We start from the raw sequence: 23,155 nt of genomic DNA, 5'->3' as shown, positions 1-23,155 counted from the left end.
AGGTGTTCTAAGATGAAGCGCAGTCCCATGTTGACTGCGTTTAGAATAAGTTGCTCTCATTGCCATGGCAGCCCCACATAACCTCCTTTAGTGATCTGTAATGTTGGTGTACTGACCACGACACCTCTTATGTTGTGTTAGCACTAGCATCAGCGCTGTTGTTACAGTTCACAGTTGTGTGTGATGCGTGTGCAAATGTTGCTGCACAATAAAATGATCACACAATGTGTCATTCATTGCATTGGCTTATTTAGTGTTGGAGCCTTGAGATGATGTTTTCCTCACCTGGTTGATTTTAAGTCATGTAAAGCACTTTGGGTTGCGTTGCATGTATGAAAAGTGCTATAGAAATAAAGAATGAGATAGCTTTTTTTCGTTTTCAAATGCACATTTACACCAATCCGTTTGCATTTAACGTACCGTACTACAATAAAGTAAATTGTACTCATGAAACTTGTGAAAGGTCATCGTTATTGTGAGATATTTTGGGGGACGCAAGTACAGTAGCAACTACACATGGACGTAATAACTGGTTAATTAATGGATCGTGAAGAATTAGGTTGATAGTGTGGACTATTGATTGATCAGGTCTTGATTAGCAATTGGGACAAATGGGAGTGCAACCTGCAGAAGTCCACTGTCTTAAGAACAAAATCGTAACGTCAGCTAAACGGGAAGTTGGGCTACATCCACGCAGACGGCCGCTTTGGAGGAGGAGGAGCGCGAGAGAAAATGGATAGATGCATCGCAAAGGGATTTAGTGTCATTCCCATACAGTGTAAGACTGAGGCTCAGATGGAGAAAGGCGTAACTGACCTTGCTGCGAGGCTTCCGCTAACCATCCACTGATGTGGCGAGTGAGCCGCCCGTGTCGCCTGCCTGCGTTTGCCTTTAGGGGCTGACGCGACATCCCAAACATCGCATTTGCAACAAGCAGGGTCACACGTCAGATGTACTGTGAATAATCACGCTGTCCTCTACAATCGCTGGTTTCTTTCAGGCGGGAGCCAACGTATGGCAAAAATGTCGCCGTATGCAATAAAATAGAGTAGATGGCAGCGGTAAAACGAATGTCTAAGGCACATATGTTGAGTGAAACATTGATAGCTTCTTTCATTAGAGGAATGACTCTTTCATACTGAAATGATAGGAAGGATCATAATTGTACAGTAAGATTAACAGAGCAGCTGGGACAAATCCACCTCTTTTTCCGCACTTCAGGGGAAAATGCATCTGAGTTTTGATGGCGTTGTCTTAACTGCACTATTCTCAGCATTGCTCCTCTACACTGTCAAAAAATGTATAAAAAGAAAAACCCTTGACAAAACGAAAAATCATATGGTAACTTGATGCAAGAGATTTGTAACGTTTCTCAACTTTTGCCTACTGTTGTTGACTTAATTAAGTTATGACAAGAGGTCTGGCGACTTGGATTCTCTTGTTGACCTAACAAGAATAATATTTTAAGGCTAACGAAGAAATTCTGGTTTCAATGTCATGTATTTCTGCCTTCACCAAATGCAGATTTTCTTGTTGAATAAAGAAAATACAATTATTTCTTCAATGCCATGTATTCCTAAATCACCAAACACAGATATTCTTGTTGAATAATCATACAGTTTTTTGCTCGTGAGTTAGAAATGTACCCATATGAATGAAAGAAACACGGGCATAACAAAATTCTTCGAAATGTCACCACGAATGAACAGGGAGCTAACTGTTCAAACACCCGTCCTGCGCTTCATGTGAAGCGGCAACACTTCGACAAAGCTTTTCAAATGCTGCATGACAGAATCTCACCGTATGTTGTCAACAACATACATACATTCCTCTGACATTTCTAATAATGCTTTATCCACTTAACCTTCACATTGTCCAACCAGGTCAAAATGACCCATTCTGTGTTGACTGTTCCCTTCTTTCTTTCCTCTCTCTTTTCTTCCTTCATTCTTTCCCCTTTCCTTCTTCCGCTCCTTCCATCCCTTTTCCCCCTCCATCTTTTTTTCTTCCTCTCCCCTTCCTTCTATCCTCCCCTCCTTTCCTCTTGCCTTCCCCGCTCCCTCCCTCCTCTCATTCCTTCCTTCCTTCACATTTTCCATCACCATCCATGTTTTAGTTTATCTTGAACAAAAATCCATTTGAACAGCTCAAACACTAAATATGCAACTCTGGCAAACTGGCAAATGATTATATTTTAACTACTGTTTTTTGTTGTTGTTGTTGTTGTTGTCGTTTTTTGAACATATCTTCATAATATCTTCGTTGGCTTGCCCGCTCGGGCAAAACGGTTGTCCGCTCCCGCTTTTGTCCAGACAAAGTGTCATTGTCGAAACAATTCAGTTCACATCCAACTGTCCCCGTTTGGTCAAGTTTTCTTCGGGGTTTCAGTCAAGAAATTGTGGACGGACTGCCGTCACACGGCTCAGGTTCAGTAGAAGGTGCGTTCGCCGCTCGTCCAGTTCAAACTGGTTCAGACCGTGTGCGCGTGTGCACTTCGGTCATGTTAGGGGGTTTCCCGATGGCTCCTGACTTCACTCAAAAAAATCCACTCAAAAGTCGATCATATTTATTGCGCTATTTTGAAAATCTTAGTTAGGACAACAACGAGAGAAATTTGTTGGGCAGACAAGTTTTTGTAAGTTGTAAATGGCAAAAGTTGATTTTTGAGTCAGTTTAGCTTCAAAACTTTAATGAGATCAACAATTACTGGTTATGGTTTTTACAGTGTAGTTTTTGCTTTCTGCGCGACAAATATATTTCACCCTGACGCCCAACTTTACTGGAAATAAGCTGCATCGTCAATTTTGCATGCTGCTCTGGGAAGATGCAGCACATAAACAAACACTAATGATGCCAAGAAGTCAGCTGGTATTCTGAGCTGCACTCATTTAAAAAATGAAAAAGAAAATATCGAGAAGCGCCGAGGAAGGAGAAAAGGGTGGGAGTAAAAAATAGGCGTCCTATTTTATTTGGAAAAAAAAGAAAGTAGAACCTTGTGCTCTTTTTTCTCCCTCCCTCCCTCTTTCTCTTGCTAGCTGTGTCCCGAGGCAAAGCTGTGAAGTGGGTCGCCTCGTCACTCATTTTAACCGCCGCGCCTTCCAATCGCTTGCTCCAAATGGGAATCAGCAGATTTTGTGTTCCAGCAAAGTACACTGACTTTCTACTTCAATAGGTGCGCTACGCCTGCACACCCGAAGGAGATCCACAATACATCAAAAATTGGCCTCCATTGAAATAATGTATGGGCGTCGCCGACTGCAATGTATGGACCGTTCTCAGGATTGTTATCATGCGTGATAATACACAAGTGGATGAAAGCACATTGATTGACGTTCACAGTCTCGAAATGTCAGCACGGGTCAAAAGTGGCATCTGTATCTTCTTGTGAAATGCTGACCAAGTGCTCAAGATGTTCAAGCTGTTACGTAGATGGTGGTAATGGGCACCGTCATAACAATCATACAATCATTGCTGATTTGGGTGGCATTGGAATTTTCACAGCGCGAACAACAATTCTGTTCCGTTTTTTTTGGGGTCTGGATCCCTGCGCACTCGCACGTGTGAGCGTGATTGTTTTTTTCTGTTTTTTTCTGTATTTGCCCTCCGTGCCAACTGGTGACCAATGTGAGCGTGAATGGTCGTTTGATTGACCGGGGACGAGTCCCGAATGTACCCTGCCTCGCCCGCGAGCCTAATGTGGACAAGTGGCATTGAAAAGGATCGATGGACTTGTGTGGAGCCGTCCATTGATGCCGTAGATCAGCAATATTGCAGCGCCATCTTGTATGGTAGAAACAAACTTAAAGACTAGAAATAAGTCACAAATCGAGGAAAATATAGTTTTGCATGAGGAAGTAATGGCATGTGTAAATGCAAGTTGAAGCAAGGATGCGCCTGTGGGGACCGGCAAGTCAGGCGCGGTCGCACCGAGGCACATCTGCAGTCCCCCCCCCCCCAAAGTTCCGCATAGAGACGACCACGATATTAAGAAGAATTCCGATTCCGATTGCTTTTCACACCGAGCTGCAACAATGCTGAAATACACCCCATTTGCATACGCGCGCGTGCCAACTCCTTGTCCTTATTTTTGTCTCCAGGAATGCATTTTTTCACTGTAATGGACTGGCTTTACATTTGCGTTGAGAATTAGGTCAGCGAGTAATGTCTTCGCTGGCTACAGTAAATGGGCGCCTCATACTGTATGTTATGAATGTACTTTATGCGCTGTGTTCTTCCATTCATAGAAGGATGCGATGCGTTCCATTGAGGAAAATCTTTCAGACCAGAAGGATAACGCTCGTGCTTTCTAAAACTTTCACACTCCCCTTGAGATTCCCTTTGATTTCAAAAGACTCCAGTGTGTAAGTTTCCCCTTATGATTCCGCCAATGTCAATTTATTCATCTGATTATGGTGCACTTGTGTATAGGAATGGAAATTGAAAACCGGTTCTGTTTTGAGAACTGGTTCCGAGTAATCTGACTCCTGGGATTCGTTTGTTTGCTTGCCCGGTGATTCCGCTTATCGATGCCTCGTACGTTGCAAAGGAGTGATGGCGTCTGTATCGTTGTACGATATCAAAATGCTGTCTACTGTGCAATATATCAATATATCATTGATATCGTTATTTGAGAATCATTTTTTTGGTGAGATGTTTGGGATCCCCTGGAAATCTCTGGCACGCCAGGCAATTGCCTGTTAGCCAAATGATGAGTCCTCACCTGATAACAATGCATAATCATAAATACATTGATAGAAGGAAGAGGCAAACATCACAATCAATCCATTCATGAACTTGTGGCTGAACAGAGCGCAGATTTCAACAGTTCATTTGGAGTCGTGACAGTGAAGGTTGATGTGCACGCTGTGGTGCTGTCTGTTAAAGGCCCTTTCCCAAGAACATGTCAGGTCACATTATTTTCATCCAACACTTCAGTTCTGATAAGGCAAGAGCTGCACAAGCCCGCCACACGCACGCACGCACGCACGCACACACAATGATGCAGAGGCTCACACGGTGCCAAAAATGCAGCCGACGCCGCGTCAGATGATTCCGAAAGCCAATCACTGCACTAAAAATAACAGTTTTTCTGTGTTTGTGCCGCGTGTGTTGCTCTTTCAGATCATCAAAAGCTGGAGAGAGAGGCCAGGATCTGCCGTTTACTGAAGCACCCCAACATCGGTGAGCCGGGATTGCTGCCTCTCTGAATACAACACGTGCACAAAATGGTTCCCCTTTCTGGTTATTGCGGACAGCGAGGGTGTGAGGGGAAAGAAAACAACAACGTTCGTCTATTTCTTTTTATTCAATCAAATATTTCGATTGAATAAAAAGACATACATTTGTGACTTTGACACAGTCCGAGAAGACCGAAAACCTTGAAGTGACAGCTGCACAGTATTTGTGGCGTCGTTAAAAAATGTGTTTCCATCTTTGCCTTACATTTCTTTGTTGTCTTCATCTCGACAGTGCGCCTCCATGACAGCATATCAGAGGAGGGCTTCCACTATTTGGTATTTGATCTGTAAGTCGCCCCGTTGTCACATCTAAACATGAGTCTTTTAGGTTCAAATGTTGGTGTTTTTCAATTTTGTTTTAAACATTTTAATTGAGATATTTTTAGAGATATTTTTAATAACTTTGAAAATCTCAACGTTTGAAGAGAAAATTCATCTGTTTATCCTTTGTCCTCAGCAATCACAGCCATATTGTGTCGCCTATACTTTCCAATTGGTTTTAATGTGTTTATCTGGATCTGCAAGAATGTTATGAGGGCTTGCTTCTGGCAGATGCACCAGCACGCTTCAGGAAATTTCACGGAAATTGATTTAGAAGTCTGCTTAGTTCTGTTCGGATGGACTTATAACATTTGATGCATTGTTGCTGAATTGCATCATGTAAAATTGATTGGGCTAAGGCGCAGGTGTCAAACTGGTGTGCCTGGGGCCAGATCCGGCCTACCACGTCATTGTATGTGGCCCGCGAGTGTGTGCGTAGACCTTGTGTTTCTTGCTAAAATACCAAAATTGCAAATCGGCTTCACTTTTAACAATGTTGAGATATTGCAAGCCTTTTTTTTGTTACCAACCCCCCTTTTAAAATCTAATTGATTCCTACTGTAGTGGAACAAACAGTTTTTACTGGCTTCTGATTTCAAAAGTAATTATCCATTAATTTGTGTATATGTAGTAATATGAGGCAATCATATGGGTTTGCAGCCAGAACGGCCCTCCGAGTGGAACCATAACTGCGATGTGGCCCGCGCCAAAAATGAGTTTGACACCCCTGGGCTAAGGTGTGTGCAGCATATAGAATGAGATTGGTTAATTCTGAAAACAGCCACATCCCCAGTGAGAAGAGGGTGTGCACACTTGTGCAACAACACCTCAGTCGTTTTAGTTTTGCTACCCCTGTAAAATATTTCATTTCCCCCCTATTGAGTAGACCAGATTAGAGGTCGCAGTGTCGGAAAATGTTTTGAAATTATTCATGTTGGTATAATTTCTTTTGATCACAGAAACCTGGCATTTGAACAGGGGTGTGTAGACTTTTTATACCCTATTTTTAGTGGACCCTTTATGTAGCTTCACCGTTATAACAGGCCCGCTGAAGGCAGCTTTGACTACAATGTGAAAACAAATTTGACCGATGTTACGTTTCTTGCTAGGTGAAGGTAATAACATGGTAATAACGTCATATGAAACAGAGTAGAATGTATTTGATAGCTGAGGGTTGATTGAATAGAGACACGCTAACTTCTCTTATGCCCATCAGCGTGACGGGAGGAGAGCTCTTCGAGGACATCGTGGCCCGCGAGTACTACAGCGAGGCCGACGCCAGGTAACGCGCACGTTCCTCTAAGGCCGCCGCGACGACAACCAAGACAGGCGTGTGCGCGTGTGGCTCTTAGCGTCTCGGTGTGTTTCACGTCTGCTCGTCTCTGAGGTGCGATGCAGCTGCCTCTCCTTGGAGGCATCTCAGAGAGCTATTTATAAAGGTGATTAACGACATATAGCCTGCGGTATTAATCATACGCTGGCACCCTCGCAGTGCCAGCTATTCCTCCGGAGACGGTGGGAGGACAAAAGCGGTATTCTTGTGCCGTAGCTTGGGTTTGTGTGCAACATCATACAGAAATGTCTGCCGAAGAGGACGTGATGAATTGTTCTGGACTTGTTTCCCCGCCTCTCTCGCCTCGTCGTGTCCTTGCCGTACATACGGTAGTATTATTACATAACATGGCTGCATGCTTCTTCCTCTTCTCCTTCTGCCCTCAGCCACTGTATCCAGCAGATCCTGGAGAGTGTCCATCACTGCCATGTAAATGGGATCGTCCACAGGGATTTGAAGGTTTGTATGGCCCCTCCCCTTTTGTCCTCGGTTACTGTCTCCACCTTCTGCACCGGGCAGGTACATTCAAAGAGACAGGAGGGGCGGAAAAAACAGTAAGAGGTATAGTTTGACGTTTCCTCTTTTGATAAACTCGTCAGATCCATCACAAGCGCTGTATAAAAATGTTTGACTTCAAAAGCTAATGATGCTCTTTTTTTAACGGCACTATCAGAGAGATATTCCGATCACGTTCATTGTTTTGCTGATAGTTTTCCGTGGCGTAACGCTGCATTTTATGGAGAGGCAACTCACATCCACGATTTTTTTTCTCTGTTTCTATTTTTAATGGATCTTATTAGATTGTGCGCATGCTGTACCAGAGGTAATGGCCGCTGAGTGTACATCCATGTACTATACAACACACTGACTGCAAACGACAAAGCGCATCTTAATTTAAACTGACTCCATCACAGATCCCTTCTACATTTGATTCATTTAGTCATGAACCACTTTTATTCTTCAATTAGAGGCAACACTCAATTCTGTGAAAAAAATTGCATACATCTTTTGTTTTACCTCCACTTACGTCATGTATTTACATCCATCCATTTTCTATTTGGCTTGTCCTCATTAGGGTTGCGCATGAGCTGGAGCCGATCCCGGGCGATTTTGGGCCAGAGGCAGGCTGCGCCCCGGACTGCTCGCCACTCGATGGCTGGGCACATCCAGTATAAAACAAACAGTCAATCACAAATACAATGTCAACTTCAACTTCAGTGGCCCTGACATCAAATTGTTTGTAATGTGGGAGGAAGCCGAAGTACCCGGGGAAGAGAAACTAACAATAAAAAAAACAAAACGTGTCGACATGCTCTACCGTGCTACCTGTTCAATAATCAAATCAAGATCATTTTATTCATCAAAAAGAGTCAAATTATAGTTTTAGTATTCATGTGACAATGATTTGTAGGAGTTCTGATGAGTTAATAAGGCCAGATTGAATCTGGAAATCACTTAACCTTTTCTTGACTCGTCACTCTTGGTTGTCAAGAGAAATAATAATAACAACCATTCTCTAATCAGTAGCTTTATTGCATTTGTTTTTCAAGGCGGGTGTCTAAATCGTTGCGCTGAAGTGACAGGAACAGGCGCAATCACAAAGCAGGACGCCATTTGCATAATTATGGGAAAAAAAGTGCTGTGATTTGAATGATTTTCCTCGGTCATGAATATTCCAACGCTCGTCTGCATGCTCCAAACCTCCCGCGGGGTGATTGTATGTGAAGGAAAGAAGTAGCCAGAAAGCGCTCGTCAATATGTTCCGGCGAGTTCTGAACGCGTGTGACAGGAAACCGAATAATGCTGAACGACCAATTTGCACTTGAGATTTCAGATGCTTTTTAATAAGGAAGATTATGTCGGCATTGCCCATGCATCCCATCGAGTCACGAGTATGCCGTAAACTGATGTCTCACAGTATGCGTGTGCTTAAGATTGTGTAAAAAAAAAAAAAAAAAAATGTATAATTCATTACTGAGTGCTGTTTACAGTGGCCTACGCTTGACAAAGACCTTTTCTGCATCTGTTTGTGTCCGTCGCTACGTTTGTGCCAAGCGGTAATGTTCAGTTCAGCTTATGCCTGGATCAGAGTACAAAATTTGAGCCACGTTATTGTCCAGATCGGGTCTGACGTCTTTTGTCACGTGACATAATCCACGGATCTACAATTTGCCGTCGAAGAAGTCCTATACGATGACAAAATGAAAAGTGTTAGAATTTTGGGGGGATATCCCGGGTATATCCGTGGAGCGTGACGTATCAACGAGAACGACATAGCACCTTGACGACGACCAATCGGATTCCGTCTTGCAACGGCGCCTTGCCTCTCCCTTGGTCGTCGTTGTCAACATTTATTCGGGCACACCGTGGAAAACCGAAATAGGATGCCAACATGATGTTTACGTACAAACGTTAGTGCTAGCACTAGCTATCTATCGAGCTAGCTCCTTAACGTTATGTGGCCTGCTTGCTAGCGATATAAAAAGTATGCGAACATTACCTCAATCTCTCCTTGGAGAATGGACACCCCAAACGTCCTCTCCGGAGCACCCTTGGATGACACCATACACGTTTTTTCTGCTTTTTGTTATTTTTTTTTCGACACAAAACAATGCCGCAATCAAAACTAGCGTCTCTTCATCCACGGTTGTTGTTGTCGTCGATACGGTAATGGTGATATCCAGTGGCGTTGATGTGTTTTGTGTAAATAGTGCGACATCAATTAATTCTCACAACACAGTCAAGTTATTTCTTTTTTTTTTTTTTCAGTATTTCTCCTACTGTATATCAGCGTTGTTGACGCACTGAAGTGACCGTTCTCTGTCAACCAATCGATCGCTGAAATTGAAAGGTGTCCAGATTTTGGTATGTTCACAGCTTTCGACAATGGAAATGCAGATAGATTGTGTACCAGACTGTACTGCTTGGTGGGAACGTGCCATTGCCCTTTTTGGGAAAGGAACCGTATTTGGTAACGGAAGCTTCAAACAAGCTCACTTTAAGGCAGTGGACGATTAGAACCAGCAAATAAGCAAAGAAGATTTATGATGATAAAAAAGTGATTAAAGGGAAAGCCTCATTCTGTAGGGTGTGTTTTTGTTTTATAGGGATGCTTACTGTGCATTGATTGTTGTGCTAAACTCATGCGGTGCTTGTTTTGTCACTCCCTCCTCCTGTTACACCTTGCTATCGGCACTTCGTTCCCACTCATGGACTCAAGGAGTGGCTCGGTACTCGCGCAGAAGAGCACATTTCATCCTTCTGAGTCAGGACGCACGCGCATCAGTCCAACACAGAGATGTCCCGAGTCATGCTAAACTGGATCTCTTGCGTGTGTCGATGGCTATTGGTAGTGTAGTGGTTCAACAAACAGCTGGGACGAGCTCGATTCCCGGTCAACATACCTTTGACATTAGCACTGTGATTGACTTGTGCTCAGTCCAGGGTGTAGTCCACCTTTCGCCTTCAGGCTTCAGTTCAACACAACCCTGAACAGGATAAGTGTCAGCAAGGGAGTGACCCAAGGCACTGATTTAAGAGCACTTGAGTTATTTCACCCCTAATACTTTTGATTAGGATTTGGTTGGACTGATCTGGTTTTAGATCCGTGTCTTGGGGCAATTTGTTGCAAGGGTGTGAAACCTCTCACCGCTAACCTGTTTGACTCCGCCCCCTGCAGCCTGAGAACCTTCTATTGGCCAGTAAGCTGAAGGGGGCGGCTGTCAAGTTAGCTGACTTTGGGCTGGCTATCGAGGTGCAGGGGGACCAGCAGGCATGGTTTGGTGAGTATTCGCAAATCAGTTTTCCAAAGTGACTCATTCGTTGGTCTGCCACAGTCTCAGTAGATCATTCTTCATATCTTTTATATCATTACTTTACTTCACTCCTCCAGGCTTTGCTGGTACCCCGGGATACTTGTCTCCTGAGGTTTTGAGGAAAGATCCATATGGGAAACCAGTGGATATGTGGGCCTGCGGTAAATCAATTGCTGTTTTTGTGAATTGAAGCAAGCCTCAATCATTTTCAGTTCTACAAATGAACATGACATACAAACCCAAACTTCCCGAATTCTATTGCATCTGGCTGATGTGACTGGGCTGTCAGATTTAGATGCGCTGTTCATTTTCTCTTTGTGTATTAAGCCTCAAATGTCATATCATCCCAGGAGTGATTTTGTACATTCTGCTGGTGGGCTACCCTCCATTCTGGGACGAAGACCAGCACCGTCTTTATCAACAAATCAAGGCTGGGGCCTATGACGTAAGTACAATCATACGCACAATGTTAAGCACTTGAAGCAGCAATGGAAGCCAGTCTTCTGCTGAAATATACAATGTGAAAAAAAACAAAAAACAAAACAAAATTGCCATGTTTGTTGAGCCATGAACATTGCATCGTCAAAGAGAGCGAGATTGGTCAATAATTTGTCAAATGAATGACCACGACTATAGATTTGTTAAAAAATATGAAATCAAGCAAATTTGGACATAGGAGGTTTCAGGCTGACACCAGGAATATACAATACTGTATGTATCTTGTACCTGAAAATATTTGAGCAAAAGGCAGTACATTGTACAAGTACCTTCCCATTGTCATTTTATTTCTGGGGTACCAGCTGTCACTCTTAACTTTTCTTTTCTATTCTGCTGAATGTAATTGGTTACAGATTGGGTTGCCCCAAAACCTTCAGTGCTTCTGGACAATGTATGCAAATTATTTGAAAGGGTTCTCATTTTTGCAAACTTAGCTTAGCCTTTCGCGGTGAACAGTTCAAATAACCAAATGTCATCTTTCTCCGTACATTTTGGCCAGGAGATTTGGCTGCGATGGACTTTGGTTCAGTAGTTATACATGAAAGAATTGCCGTGTGCTTTCCAGTCTACCAACGCTTGAATAAATCCAAATAATCCCGATTGTAATATCGGTTGTAATAAGATCGGTCTGATAGGTCTGTTCTTCCACATTCACTTATCTTTTCTTCTCATTTTGGTATTGAGAAATGATATTGGGATACATTTTCAAACATGTATCTTTTCCAGTCTAGTCATGGTTCGTATCTTCGCTGTTGTCTGACAGTTCCCATCCCCCGAGTGGGACACTGTAACTCCTGAGGCCAAAGATCTGATCAACAAGATGCTAACCATCAACCCCAGTAAACGCATCACCGCCTCGGAGGCCCTCAAACATCCCTGGATCTGCGTATGTGTCAAGTTCCCACAGCCGTAGCTGCGAGTGTTTGCTATGCTTCGGAACGCTCAAGTCTTCTCCCTCCTGTAGCAACGGTCCACCGTAGCTTCCATGATGCACAGGCAGGAGACGGTGGAGTGCCTGAAGAAATTCAACGCCAGGAGGAAACTCAAGGTGAGACGTCTGGCGAGATGGGATCTTTCTATTTCTGCAACACCTGTAGCCATCTTTGACTTCTATCTCTATGTCTTTGACCCTCAAGACGTCTCAAACGTAACATAAAAGCAATGACTCACTTTCTGAAACCCTCCAAGTGCCACACTCCTTTTTCTCGCTGTAACCTTCTAATCAGTCGTCCCGTCTTCTCCTCCCTTCCTGCCGTCATCATTGGCCGCCCTTTCTTTCCCTTCCTGTGACCGCAGGGGGCCATACTGACCACTTTGCTGGTCACAAGAAACTTCTCAGGTATGTCTCTTTCAGTGTGCTCGTCAAGGCCTAGAAAGAAAGTGGAATAACCTGTAGTAGAGCATCTTGGTCATTGCCTACTTTAGTGGTCTTATATCCGTGATTTCCAACTACTGAGATCATCAAGTGTGACGCGGGAAATGATCAAATTCCACTTAATTGGTCGGAAAATCATTTTTTATTTCCTACAAATAATCTATCTTCGATCATCTATCTATGCCAGCGATGCTTACTGACAGGCAGAAATATTAAATGCTCTTCAACTTCATGGCAGAAGATGTGACCAGAAGATTTTTGTAATGTAAAATACGTGCCCCAGTTGAATGCAAGTCTCTGATACGAGTGGAGCAGCCACTCGTGTTGTTAGCGCTAACCTTAGTGCTGATGTTACGGTCCAGTCATGTGCAATGCTTATGATCACTTGGGCACGCACTAAAATGATAAGACTGTTTATTCTGAGACTTCTGAGATTATTACAACACACGCACACACGCACGCGCGTCGCATGTACAGTACATTCTTGGACTTCTTTAGCTTCAGATCATGTCTTTGTCGTTCCCGTTTCCATGCAGTTACTTAGATGTCGGAAGTTGAACTACAGTTTGCTACAAAGCAAATTCTAAATAGTGAAACATTATTATGAAAATGTTCCTCCTTTGTTCCAAGTGTCTTTGCAAATGACAGGTTGCATTTTGTTTGTCTTTCCAATAATTAATATTGAACTAACGTCACCATAATCCAAGTTGATGGTCTGTTTTCTTTTTTTGAAACAGTTGGATTTTAAAATAAATTACACTTAACAACTGCAAGGGCATCCCTGCATTCAAAAAGAAAAAAGAAACATTCGGATTTGGTCTTGAATTGTTATGTTATGAAAACGCAGTCCAAAGCCTTCCGAATCAATCGGTTGAGACCCTCATTTTGAATGCCTTTGATCTGTTTATCTACGGTACACAGATGATCTTGACACCGGGATGTCATTCATAAACATCGTCATTTTTCTTCATCATCTACTCCATCTGTGCCGTAACATGTTTCAGTTTTCTTTGACATTTCGCTGCCCCCCCCCCCCGGGTCTTTTGCTTGCACACCTCTCTTGTTATTCTACAGTAAAGTGTCAGAGCATTTGTGTCACTTTTTATTCATCATTTTCTTCCTTTTGTTTTTTTCTTCAAATTTCTTTCCATTTGTTTGGATTGTGGTTTCAATTTGAGGTAAGAATTTTTGGGAGGCGGCAATTAATTTGTTATGTTATTTTGTTCTTTTTCCTAATAGACAATCCCTTCCAGTATGCATGGAGATAAAATGATTGGCCGGTTAAGGCACTGCACGCTTGCAAAAATGATGAAAGGCAAATCTTTAGCCGGCCGGATACAGCATGCAGTTTTAAGACGCCGTCTCGGCTCTGACAAATGTCTTGTGTAGAGTATAAGAGCATGCTAATGTGATTGCAAATCACCAACTTAACATTCCCGCGGGAGTCTTGGACGTATAGATGGAATTTGCCGCTCGTCACTTGCTAAATCCACCCGAGGCACTGTGCACCCATGTGAGTTCATACCTGGAAGAAAACGAACCTTGTTGAAAGGCGTCAGAGGCAAATGCTGCTTTGGATTTGAGGTTTTGCAGTAGATTTTGTATCCGAGCACAATGTACAGATATGCTTGCTGCATGTTGGCGAATCCTGACGCGGCAGATTGTCATATTTGTGCTGAAGTGTGTTTTGTGTCTTTTGACCAACAGCAGCCAAGAGTTTGCTGAACAAAAAGTCAGACGGCGTTAAGGTGAGTGGCCAATGGAAGTAAGAGCTTTGTTTCATGCATAATTCTGATGGAACGTTTGGTGTCTGAGGAGCATAAAAGATATTTATTATGCATTGTGCACTTAGCGACATCATCATTCAGGGAAAGTCACGGCAGGCGGCGGGCGATGAGTATTTATTTGCTTGATCTCTCGGTGGTGCCGAGGTACATTTCTCGGAGGATGGTCCTCTTTTTTTGTTTTCCTTCTTCTTCCCTTGGTCGCACTCTGGCTGACAATAGTATCACACGGCAATGTCCATTACGATAGGAGTTAATCCATCATCCGTGTGACCTCATCCCATTACAGCAAAATCAAACTCATCCTCACACAGTAGTAGAAGAATCGCGGAGTGAAGAGGACGTCCACAAAAGGATGCGTTGGTCATATTTTTACTGACTAATGAATATTGGTGACTTGCTGATGTTTTCATTTCTTTTATCTCACACTTGAGATCCAACAGACTGGTGATAGTGATTGGTCATTAGTCAGCAAGTCACATCTTTGACTGATTATTGATCTTCTCACAAGTCGACTCATTTAAAGTTCAGTGGAAGCCGTACGGGCGACCGCTTGCCATTTCCGAGACGCAGGTCCGCCTGCGACCTTTCTTCCCATTCCCAAACAATTTTCCTCATCCGATAAACATTGGAAACTGATCAATCATTTTGAGTGTGAAAATGTTGCCGTACAAAACCTTTATTTACTCTAAAGGCAGTGTTTTAAGTGACAATAACATGTTTGACTGTCAGAAAAGTGTAAAAAGAGGTTCATCAGAATCAGAATCATCTTTATTTGCCAAGTATGGCCAAAAAAACACACAAGGAATTTGGCTCCGGTCGTTGGAGCCGCTCCAGTGCGACAACGGACAGTCAATTGACAGAGAACACTTTGGAGACATCAAGACATTGACAAAAACAAAACAGTCACTGAGCAGTAAAGGGTTGCCGGTTATCTGGTAATGCCGGTTCATTTATTTTATTTTTTTGGACAATTGTGCAAAAGATGCAGAGTCCTCTAGAACTTAGAGCAGTTCGAATGAGTAATATTGCAATTGTCCGCTGCAATGACCATTGCATTTACTGCTGTTCATAATGGAACACAGTGTGAAAGAATAAATGCAGCACATTCCGCTGTGCAATAAATTCTTCTTTTATTGTTATTGTCGGCTTATTGTTGAGACTTTCCCAAGTTGCAATAAGTCTAGACATATAACAACTTCTGATTCCGCGGTCATCGCAATGCTCCCCATGCCGTCATCGGCCCTGTTACATCCATTTTGCCATCAGACAAAGAAAACTACATTTGTGGAGTTAAGCCTTTAGTTGCCGACTGTGCTGAAGTCTCACAGGATAAACCGAAGTCTCGGGAGATCGCTGAGCTCTAACGAGATGTGCGGCACTTCCGCACGAGGTTGTGTTCAGCGGCCATTTTAAAGTCCAGGCTTTGTTGCAGTTTAGATGTCCCACCGTGGTAACGCTCTATAATGTGCAATTGTTTTTTTTTTTTTTTTTTTTTTGGGGTGGGGGGGAGCAGAGACACACGGATTGAAAGCCACATTGAGAATCTCTAAAGATTTGATGAAAAAAAGTTGACGGTGATCAGTTTGAAACTCATAAACTAGTTTGAACACTGTGCTCGGTGCTCAGGTTGTGGGTGTTTTGTGTGCGTATGTATGAGTGTCATATTCCCTCTACACTGCCCCCTTGCAGGTCAACAACAAAGCAAACACAGCGACCAGTCCTAAAGACACTGGCCCTGCCCCTGCACTGGTATACACACACACACACACACACCCGCACCCGCACCCGCGCTCACACCCGCAAATCTGTGCTTTCCGTCACCCTCACCCGTCTCATTCCCGAGTGCGGATGACGTACAGGTTCGCCTTTGTCTCACCTCCTTTTTTTTTTTTTGTGTTGGATCTCAGGCTTTCTTGTGACCATTTCACTTGATAATAGGCCACTTCATTAGGTACACCTGCATATTCTCATGAGACCCAGTACATCGAAAATAGATGATAAAAGATCGATTGAACGAGGAATTTAACAATAGCTGGAGGGCGGTTTAGAATTGTGAACCCTCAAACTGAGAGGTCTTCCTGCTATTTGGGTAATTCTCACAAATATACAAACAAAGAAAGTCATATCATGAAAAAAGACGAAATGCTACTTGTATAAAATCATAATATTATGGGAAAAATAAAGACATAATGTTACAAGAATCAAGTTATTCCACATGAGATTGAAAACCTAAATATACATTGAACTGTGCATACTGACAATTGCGCTAATATGCCATACCATTGACATTGTGACTTAACAACAAGTTAACACAGGTATATGCTGAAATTTCATTTTTCAACTTTATTCGCCTAAAATGAGACGTTTCCTGTCGCCATCGGTTGTGGTGCATTGAGCGAGGCTCTGGTGTGTTTGGCGTGTTCACGACTGTGAAGAAATGCACGGGAGCCATTTTCCTGAATACGTACAATGCGTAACAATGACGACAATGTAAAGACAATCTCTTTTTTTCTTAAAAGGCTTATTTCGTCTTGCAAAAATAAGTGATTTTTTTTGCCAAACAAAATAAAATCCTTGTGAAATTTTGATTTTATTCTTGTCATGTTACTATTGGCCCTAATACACCAATAGCTGGTGTCCAAACTAAGTCCCAGGGCCCTTTTGCAGCCCAACGTCCAATTCTTTTTAGCGGCCCGCGGCATATAATAAGAAGAACACTTGACGCAGCCCGTAACGTTATTGGAAAGAAAAACAAAAGTGGAGGGGTTAGCATGCAAAGTGGGAATGTTGCGACAGGCCTCCCACATCCCATATGGGTGCGACACCCCTAAAAAGTACTACTATTAATACATTGGTATTATAGCGAGCGTTTTTTTTAGATCTGCAAAGATGTAGAAAAACTATTTACAAATAAAATAGAAACGCATTTGTCCTCCGAAGACCCCGATGAATCGAAGATAGTTCACTGACAGAAGACAAAATGGCTTCCTCCGCTTTCTGCCCCTCGCCAAGATCCAATTTTGTGAACATTTCACATTTTCATTCTAAAACTGCAGCTCAATCCAGTTTGCTCCTGTTTTGGTTCCGAATGCGCGGATGCGATTCGGCTGCCCCTCGGTGCCGGGGCAGTCCTATTCTAGTGGATAGAGGGCACCGGGCCACCCAGAAATTCCTGAAAAATCCCAAATGATTTGTCTGTCACTGCTGTGATGTAGCAATGAATCAAAAATAACTACAATATATAATTGCTTCATATCCTGGTTGTAGCGCGTTTAATGAATACAAATCAAAGAATGTTACAGTGGGTCTTGTATCCGCAGATTTTATTTTCATGGCCCTCGGAGAAAAACGTTTGGACACCCCTGATCGACAGCCGTCAGTATTCTCGTTGGGATGCAAGAGCGTAAAATAAACGTTGAATGAATGAATGGATATGATTATCTATTGAAATGCACGGCGCTGAATTTCGATCCAGCTTTTGTATCGGCCCTCGTGTGACTTTTCAATTGTACCTGACGTTGCGGCCGTGTCACGAGACGGGGCGAATATGTGCCGACCGTGTTTGGGCTACCCCCCCGAATGAGCTGTCTTTTATGGCTGTGCACTTGCATGAGAAAGAGCATGCACGTTGGACTTTTGAATGGGGTGGTTCTTCAATCTGGAGTAGAGGGCGGCAGCCTCGACCTCAAGGACACTCGCCGCTCCCGCATTCACACGCATGTGTCGCTTCAGGCTCATTTCGGTCAATTTGCTCTTCGTCAGCGGTTGCATGCGATCCCTGACAACGAGGCATGTTCTGTGACCGCTGCTGTGTACGCGGCCCCCTCGGCTCAGTCCGCGTTCCCTATCGATCCGGCGCCGTGTCTGTGCTGCGATTGGTCGAGCGTATCGGGGTCACGTGACCGCCGTTCCGCATGACGTCGAAAGACTCTCTGCGCTCCCGTTTGCGCTCCAGATGGCTACGCATGAACACAGGACATCACTTTCTTGCTCTTTGTCTTCTTCTGTGTTTAAATACAACATACGCACACATGCACGCATGCACACACAATGATTTTGGAATCATTGTGTGTGATTTTAGAATCCAGTGTAATCCGGGTGAGTGATTAGAAGCCAGTGGGAGGGATTGTACAAAAGCCAAGACTTTTGATTAGATATATGGATGGAAGACTGCCCTTAACCTTACTACTGCGATGACTATTACGATCATCAGAGAAACAATGACCACGTTAGTCACACAACACACAAAACAAAATGCACTTTCTGCTATTATTACACTGTTCGTCTGTTTCGATCGTGACAAAGACATGCTGATGAGGATGAGGATGAGGATGATACTTAAGTCACGCGTGGTCTTCTCGTGCTCTTTTTAAAGGAACCACAGACGACTGTGATCCACAACCCTGTGGATGGAAACAAGGTGATGCTTTTGATGTTTTCTTTTGAAAACATAATCCGTTAGCCTCATGGCAAAATCGCCCAAGTCATTTTTGACCATTTTTGGAAAACGAGAAACACAACACATTGAACAAACAAAACGAGTCCATTTGCCTTGATTGAACTTTGGCGGATTGCCATGAAATGGATGACTGAGAATCGACACAGATGCAACGAAAAAAAAACACATTTTTAGCAAGCACATTGGTATTTTTTCTTTTTTATATATATGACCGTAGGTCGAAAATGACACGGGCAATTCTGACTTTCGGCTAACGACATATGTCTCATCAGGTATACCTTGGGGCAGTAAATATTTTATTAGATTTACAGTTCAACATTAGTTTTTGTGATATTACTACATTTATTATTGCAGTATTATTACTCTTTTCTCCCAAAATAACAACCTTGTTTTGGCTGTATTTCCTGCTTTTGTAGTTATCAATGGCCACACGTGTCCACTGTTAATGCTTATTTTTATTTCGAAGGAGTCCATCGAGAGTGCCAACACCACCATCGAAGACGAGGACGTCAAAGGTAGGAAAAGTTGTCAACGGTTCCCACCTACGCTGTGCAGTTATGGCAGCCGGTCCGCACCTGTACTGCTCGCACGGACGCTTTCCTTTATTTCCTTTCATAACCCCAACCCGATGACACCGCACCTTTTTTTCCACCTGGCAGCAAACTGCAGCCTTTCCTGTCTTCCAAATGTCATACCCCTCCTTGCATTCTTCTCTTTGTGTGGTTTATGGCAGATGCAATAACTCCAGTTTTGCGCAGATGTTTCTACTTTGCTACTGCTTTATTTGTGTCCTTTTTTGTTGTGTCAAGAATATATATATATATATATATATATATATATATATATATATATATATAGCCCCCTCCCCCACATAATCCTTCTCTACGTTTTCCTCACACACACACACACACACACACACACTCTCTCAACCCCCTTCCCACGCAACCTCTTGCAGCCCTTCGTCTGGGCGGTTTAGTGAGCGGTATCTTGAGCTCTAAGAACCGTTCCTCACAGATGTCTGAGTCCAGGCAGACTCCCACCTCCTCATTTCAAAGTAAGTCCCTCTGTTGTGATGCTCTGGGGAGGGAGGATGCGCCACCTGGTCCCTCTTGTGTCACCCAGCCTTCTACTGGAAGAAAACTGCTCCAAATGTCCATGTTCCCCCTCAGATTAGACGATCGTGCTGTGTGATATGTGTTGATGAGCACATTCTCCATCCTCCACACACGATTTTTTTTCCAATTGATTTTGGTGACTCGCATTGTTTCCCTGCTTCATTCTTTTGTATTGTGATTGAACAAAAATAGCAAATGCTTGCTGGCAACCCCCTATTCCCCACCTTCCCTAACACGAACTGTTATATATATTGTGCTCATCAAAGTACTGTATATATGCAGTGTATTTACCTGATAACAAATGTGTTTCGATGCATGAAATAAGTCATGTTTTTAATATCCCCCAGCCTGCACCAATAACACTAAAGGTAATTCAACACATTCCTAAGTCAAACAGTCATAGTTTTGTTTTTGTTCATTTTGTTGGGTGAAAGGAATTGTGCCGTCCTCAATATCGGACTCCTCTTGTCACCGTTAGTCACGGGAGCCTTTCTGCTTCGTTACATAGAAAAGCGACAACAGGGATTTTTGTTTAGAACTTATTTTTGTACGTGCCTTCTATTTCTATGAACTTTTGGAGTAGATCGTCCTCTGAGGCAGATTTGATATCAAATGCACTGAGACCTACGTTTGCCTGCTCGCAAGTCAGTTTAGTGCAGTTCTGGTTGCTTTGTGATCTTGTGTTGCAGCTCGCAAACAGGAAATTATCAAAGTCACCGAGCAGTTGATTGAGTCTATCAACAATGGAGATTTTGAGGCGTACGCGTAAGTCCTTTTTCCAGGCCTTGCAGGATCAAAATTTGCTGAATGTGCAGCTTCTTTGCCCATTCTTCTGTCTTTTCCGTGACAGGAAGATTTGCGATCCCGGTCTGACTTCCTTCGAGCCCGAGGCATTGGGAAATCTGGTCGAAGGACACGACTTCCACCGCTTTTACTTTGAGAATGGTGAGTTCACGTGTACAAAGGATGATGACCTTTTTTTTTGCAGTGCAAAACAAGCAGACAAACTACCTTTATATTTACATTTATATATCAATTCAACAGCACATTCAAGTCCGCGCTGTGAAATACCAGGTGTCGGTCAGTCGAGCCGACGAGCTGGCCCGAAGTCCAAACCAAAAGCTCGTTTTTTGGTGCAGTTCAATTTCTCATTTTCCTCTGAAATGAAAGCCCAGAACAAATAAACTAGTAGAGTTACCAGAAAGAATGGAATGGAATCGATCGACAAAGCAAAATATATTCTAAAGCTTTGGCCACCTCGGGCCGATTGAACAGCTCAACACATTTGTGGCATTATCTCGCAAATGGAAATCAAATATTCTTCCAAAAGGTCCTCCCAACTCTGTTGTGGAAGTTCCCATAACTGTGCGGCTATTCGCTGGACCCGAACGACTCGTAAAAAACACAGCAATGTTTTTCCACTTTCTTTTGCGTTCGTTTTGTTGGGTGAATTGTGCCATCCTCAATCGTCTGGCACGATGAGTCACGGGAGGCTTTCTGCTTTGTTACGTATGTTGACTTCACTTTGACAGCTTGAGAGCGTACCTTTTTGTGTTCTCAGGCTGTAAAAGTGAAGCCAATGTGTTTTAGGTACAATAATGGGAGTATTGTCCATCCATCCATCCATCCATTTTCTGAACCGCTTCAAAAAAAAAAGAAAGAATAAATACAATGACTGTATACTGCATGGTAATTGTGCATAGCCTAATCCTACTGATGGCTCTGTCACTATTTATTGTAATCAGATCACAGCTCCTGCGGGTATGCAAAGATCTTGGGAACAAAATCTCTCAAGAATAACGACCGTTGCTATAAGCGGTGAGACGGCCGCAGCCGGGATAAAAATAGTTCCCGTAAACTGGTTACGTCCCAGAAACCTCAATGGCGTGGCAAGCCGACATCAACATGTCTGTATAGAGTTCCTCATGTTTTCCACATCAAGTCGGCAGTCGTTGTAAGGGAGAGCCGGCGGTCGCGGCTGCGAGACGATGAATGGATTTGTCAGTTGATTCAGTTGTCATTTTTTGTAGCGGCTTCCGTAGTTCAAAGCGCGTCCCCGCTGATGTGCACCGCTTACACCAACAACATGGTTGTGAACAGCGTGGCGTTTCCGCTAAGGAACAGACAACATGAGCGTAATCATATTGGCATTGTTTTTTGTATGACAAGAAAGGAGCCCGGTGAGAAGGTAATCGCACAGTTGATCGTGAACAGCACAGCGCTGATTTATTCACATTTGAAAATGTGATCCTATAGGTATGTTTACAAGACAAATATTTTGCTGAGGTCTCCCTGCCTCATGCCGACAACAACATGACAAAAGGACACTGAGACAGCTTGAGACCGTGCGTTGTTTCTCAAACTTATTAAATATATTTCTTCACATACACTACTGTAGGTTTAGGGGTCACAATGTCCTTATTTTTGAAAGAAAAGCGCTTTTTTATTTTTTTTAACCACGCCGAGACTGATTAATTTTATGTCAACTAAACTGAAGAAAAAAAAAACCTAATACAAACAAACAAACACTACTTTTATGAACAGAGTTCCCACCCAAGTATGAAAAAGTATGGAATTTGATTTCATAAATTACCAAGTCTGGAAAAGTATGCTATTGTATCGAACAATATTCATGTCTCCAAGACTGTCACAACAGGTCTTTCTAAAAGAAACAAACAAAAGAAATGACAGCGCAGCTACAATATTTGAGTGAAAGAACACGGTATTATAACATCTTGGTGAATACTCAATTCTGATTGGCTCAGAAAATGATATCAGTTGATAATGTACACCGATGGAATTATAATTATAATTCCTGTCAAAAAAAAACCCCCATCATTCCGTTGTTCCAAACGAATGCGCAGCACCCTTAGCCGTTAGATTACGCGAGCAAACATAACAACCTGACACAAATGAGCCATTCTGATTAGGAACGTCAACTACTCTCAGGACACAAATGAGCCAATTTGAAACAGGGTTTCAAAGTAGGGTTTCAAAACAGGGTTAGGGTTTCAAATTAGGGTTTTAATACAGGCTAAGGGTTTCAAAGTTTCAAAGTCGGGTTTCAAAACAGGGTTAGGGTTTCAAAAGAGGGTTGGGGTTTCAAAACAGGGTTAAGGTTTCAAAACAAGATTAGAGATTCCAAGTAGGGTTTCAAAACAGAGCTCGGGTATCCAATGAGGGTTTAAAAAGACGGTTAGGGTTTTAAAGTAGGG

At 42.9% G+C, this 23,155-nt stretch overlaps 1 protein-coding gene across 11 annotated transcripts in view; it reads left to right on the top strand.

The window, feature by feature from the left end:
- Positions 1–23,155, top strand: part of camk2d2 (calcium/calmodulin-dependent protein kinase (CaM kinase) II delta 2) — a 40,796-nt gene that overhangs the window by 14,060 nt on the left and 3,581 nt on the right. For 2 of the 11 annotated variants that reach the window (XM_061679067.1, XM_061679068.1), the window contains exons 3-19: positions 5,122–5,181; positions 5,470–5,524; positions 6,775–6,840; positions 7,278–7,350; positions 10,571–10,673; positions 10,784–10,867; positions 11,057–11,151; positions 11,968–12,090; positions 12,169–12,252; positions 12,501–12,543; positions 14,287–14,327; positions 16,056–16,115; positions 18,742–18,786; positions 19,292–19,340; positions 20,288–20,308; positions 20,630–20,705; positions 20,791–20,885. In XM_061679067.1, the coding sequence (XP_061535051.1) occupies positions 5,122–5,181; positions 5,470–5,524; positions 6,775–6,840; positions 7,278–7,350; positions 10,571–10,673; positions 10,784–10,867; positions 11,057–11,151; positions 11,968–12,090; positions 12,169–12,252; positions 12,501–12,543; positions 14,287–14,327; positions 16,056–16,115; positions 18,742–18,786; positions 19,292–19,340; positions 20,288–20,308; positions 20,630–20,705; positions 20,791–20,885 (1,173 nt within the window). The remainder of the gene's footprint in view (positions 1–5,121; positions 5,182–5,469; positions 5,525–6,774; positions 6,841–7,277; positions 7,351–10,570; positions 10,674–10,783; positions 10,868–11,056; positions 11,152–11,967; positions 12,091–12,168; positions 12,253–12,500; positions 12,544–14,286; positions 14,328–16,055; positions 16,116–18,741; positions 18,787–19,291; positions 19,341–20,287; positions 20,309–20,629; positions 20,706–20,790; positions 20,886–23,155) is intronic. The other 9 variants (XM_061679072.1, XM_061679073.1, XM_061679076.1 and 6 more) reach the window with 7 other exon arrangements.

The sequence above is a fragment of the Phycodurus eques genome, chromosome 6 (assembly GCF_024500275.1).
Source record: "Phycodurus eques isolate BA_2022a chromosome 6, UOR_Pequ_1.1, whole genome shotgun sequence".
Taxonomy (NCBI): domain Eukaryota; kingdom Metazoa; phylum Chordata; class Actinopteri; order Syngnathiformes; family Syngnathidae; genus Phycodurus; species Phycodurus eques.
This window is presented reverse-complemented; position numbering and strand designations above follow the sequence as displayed.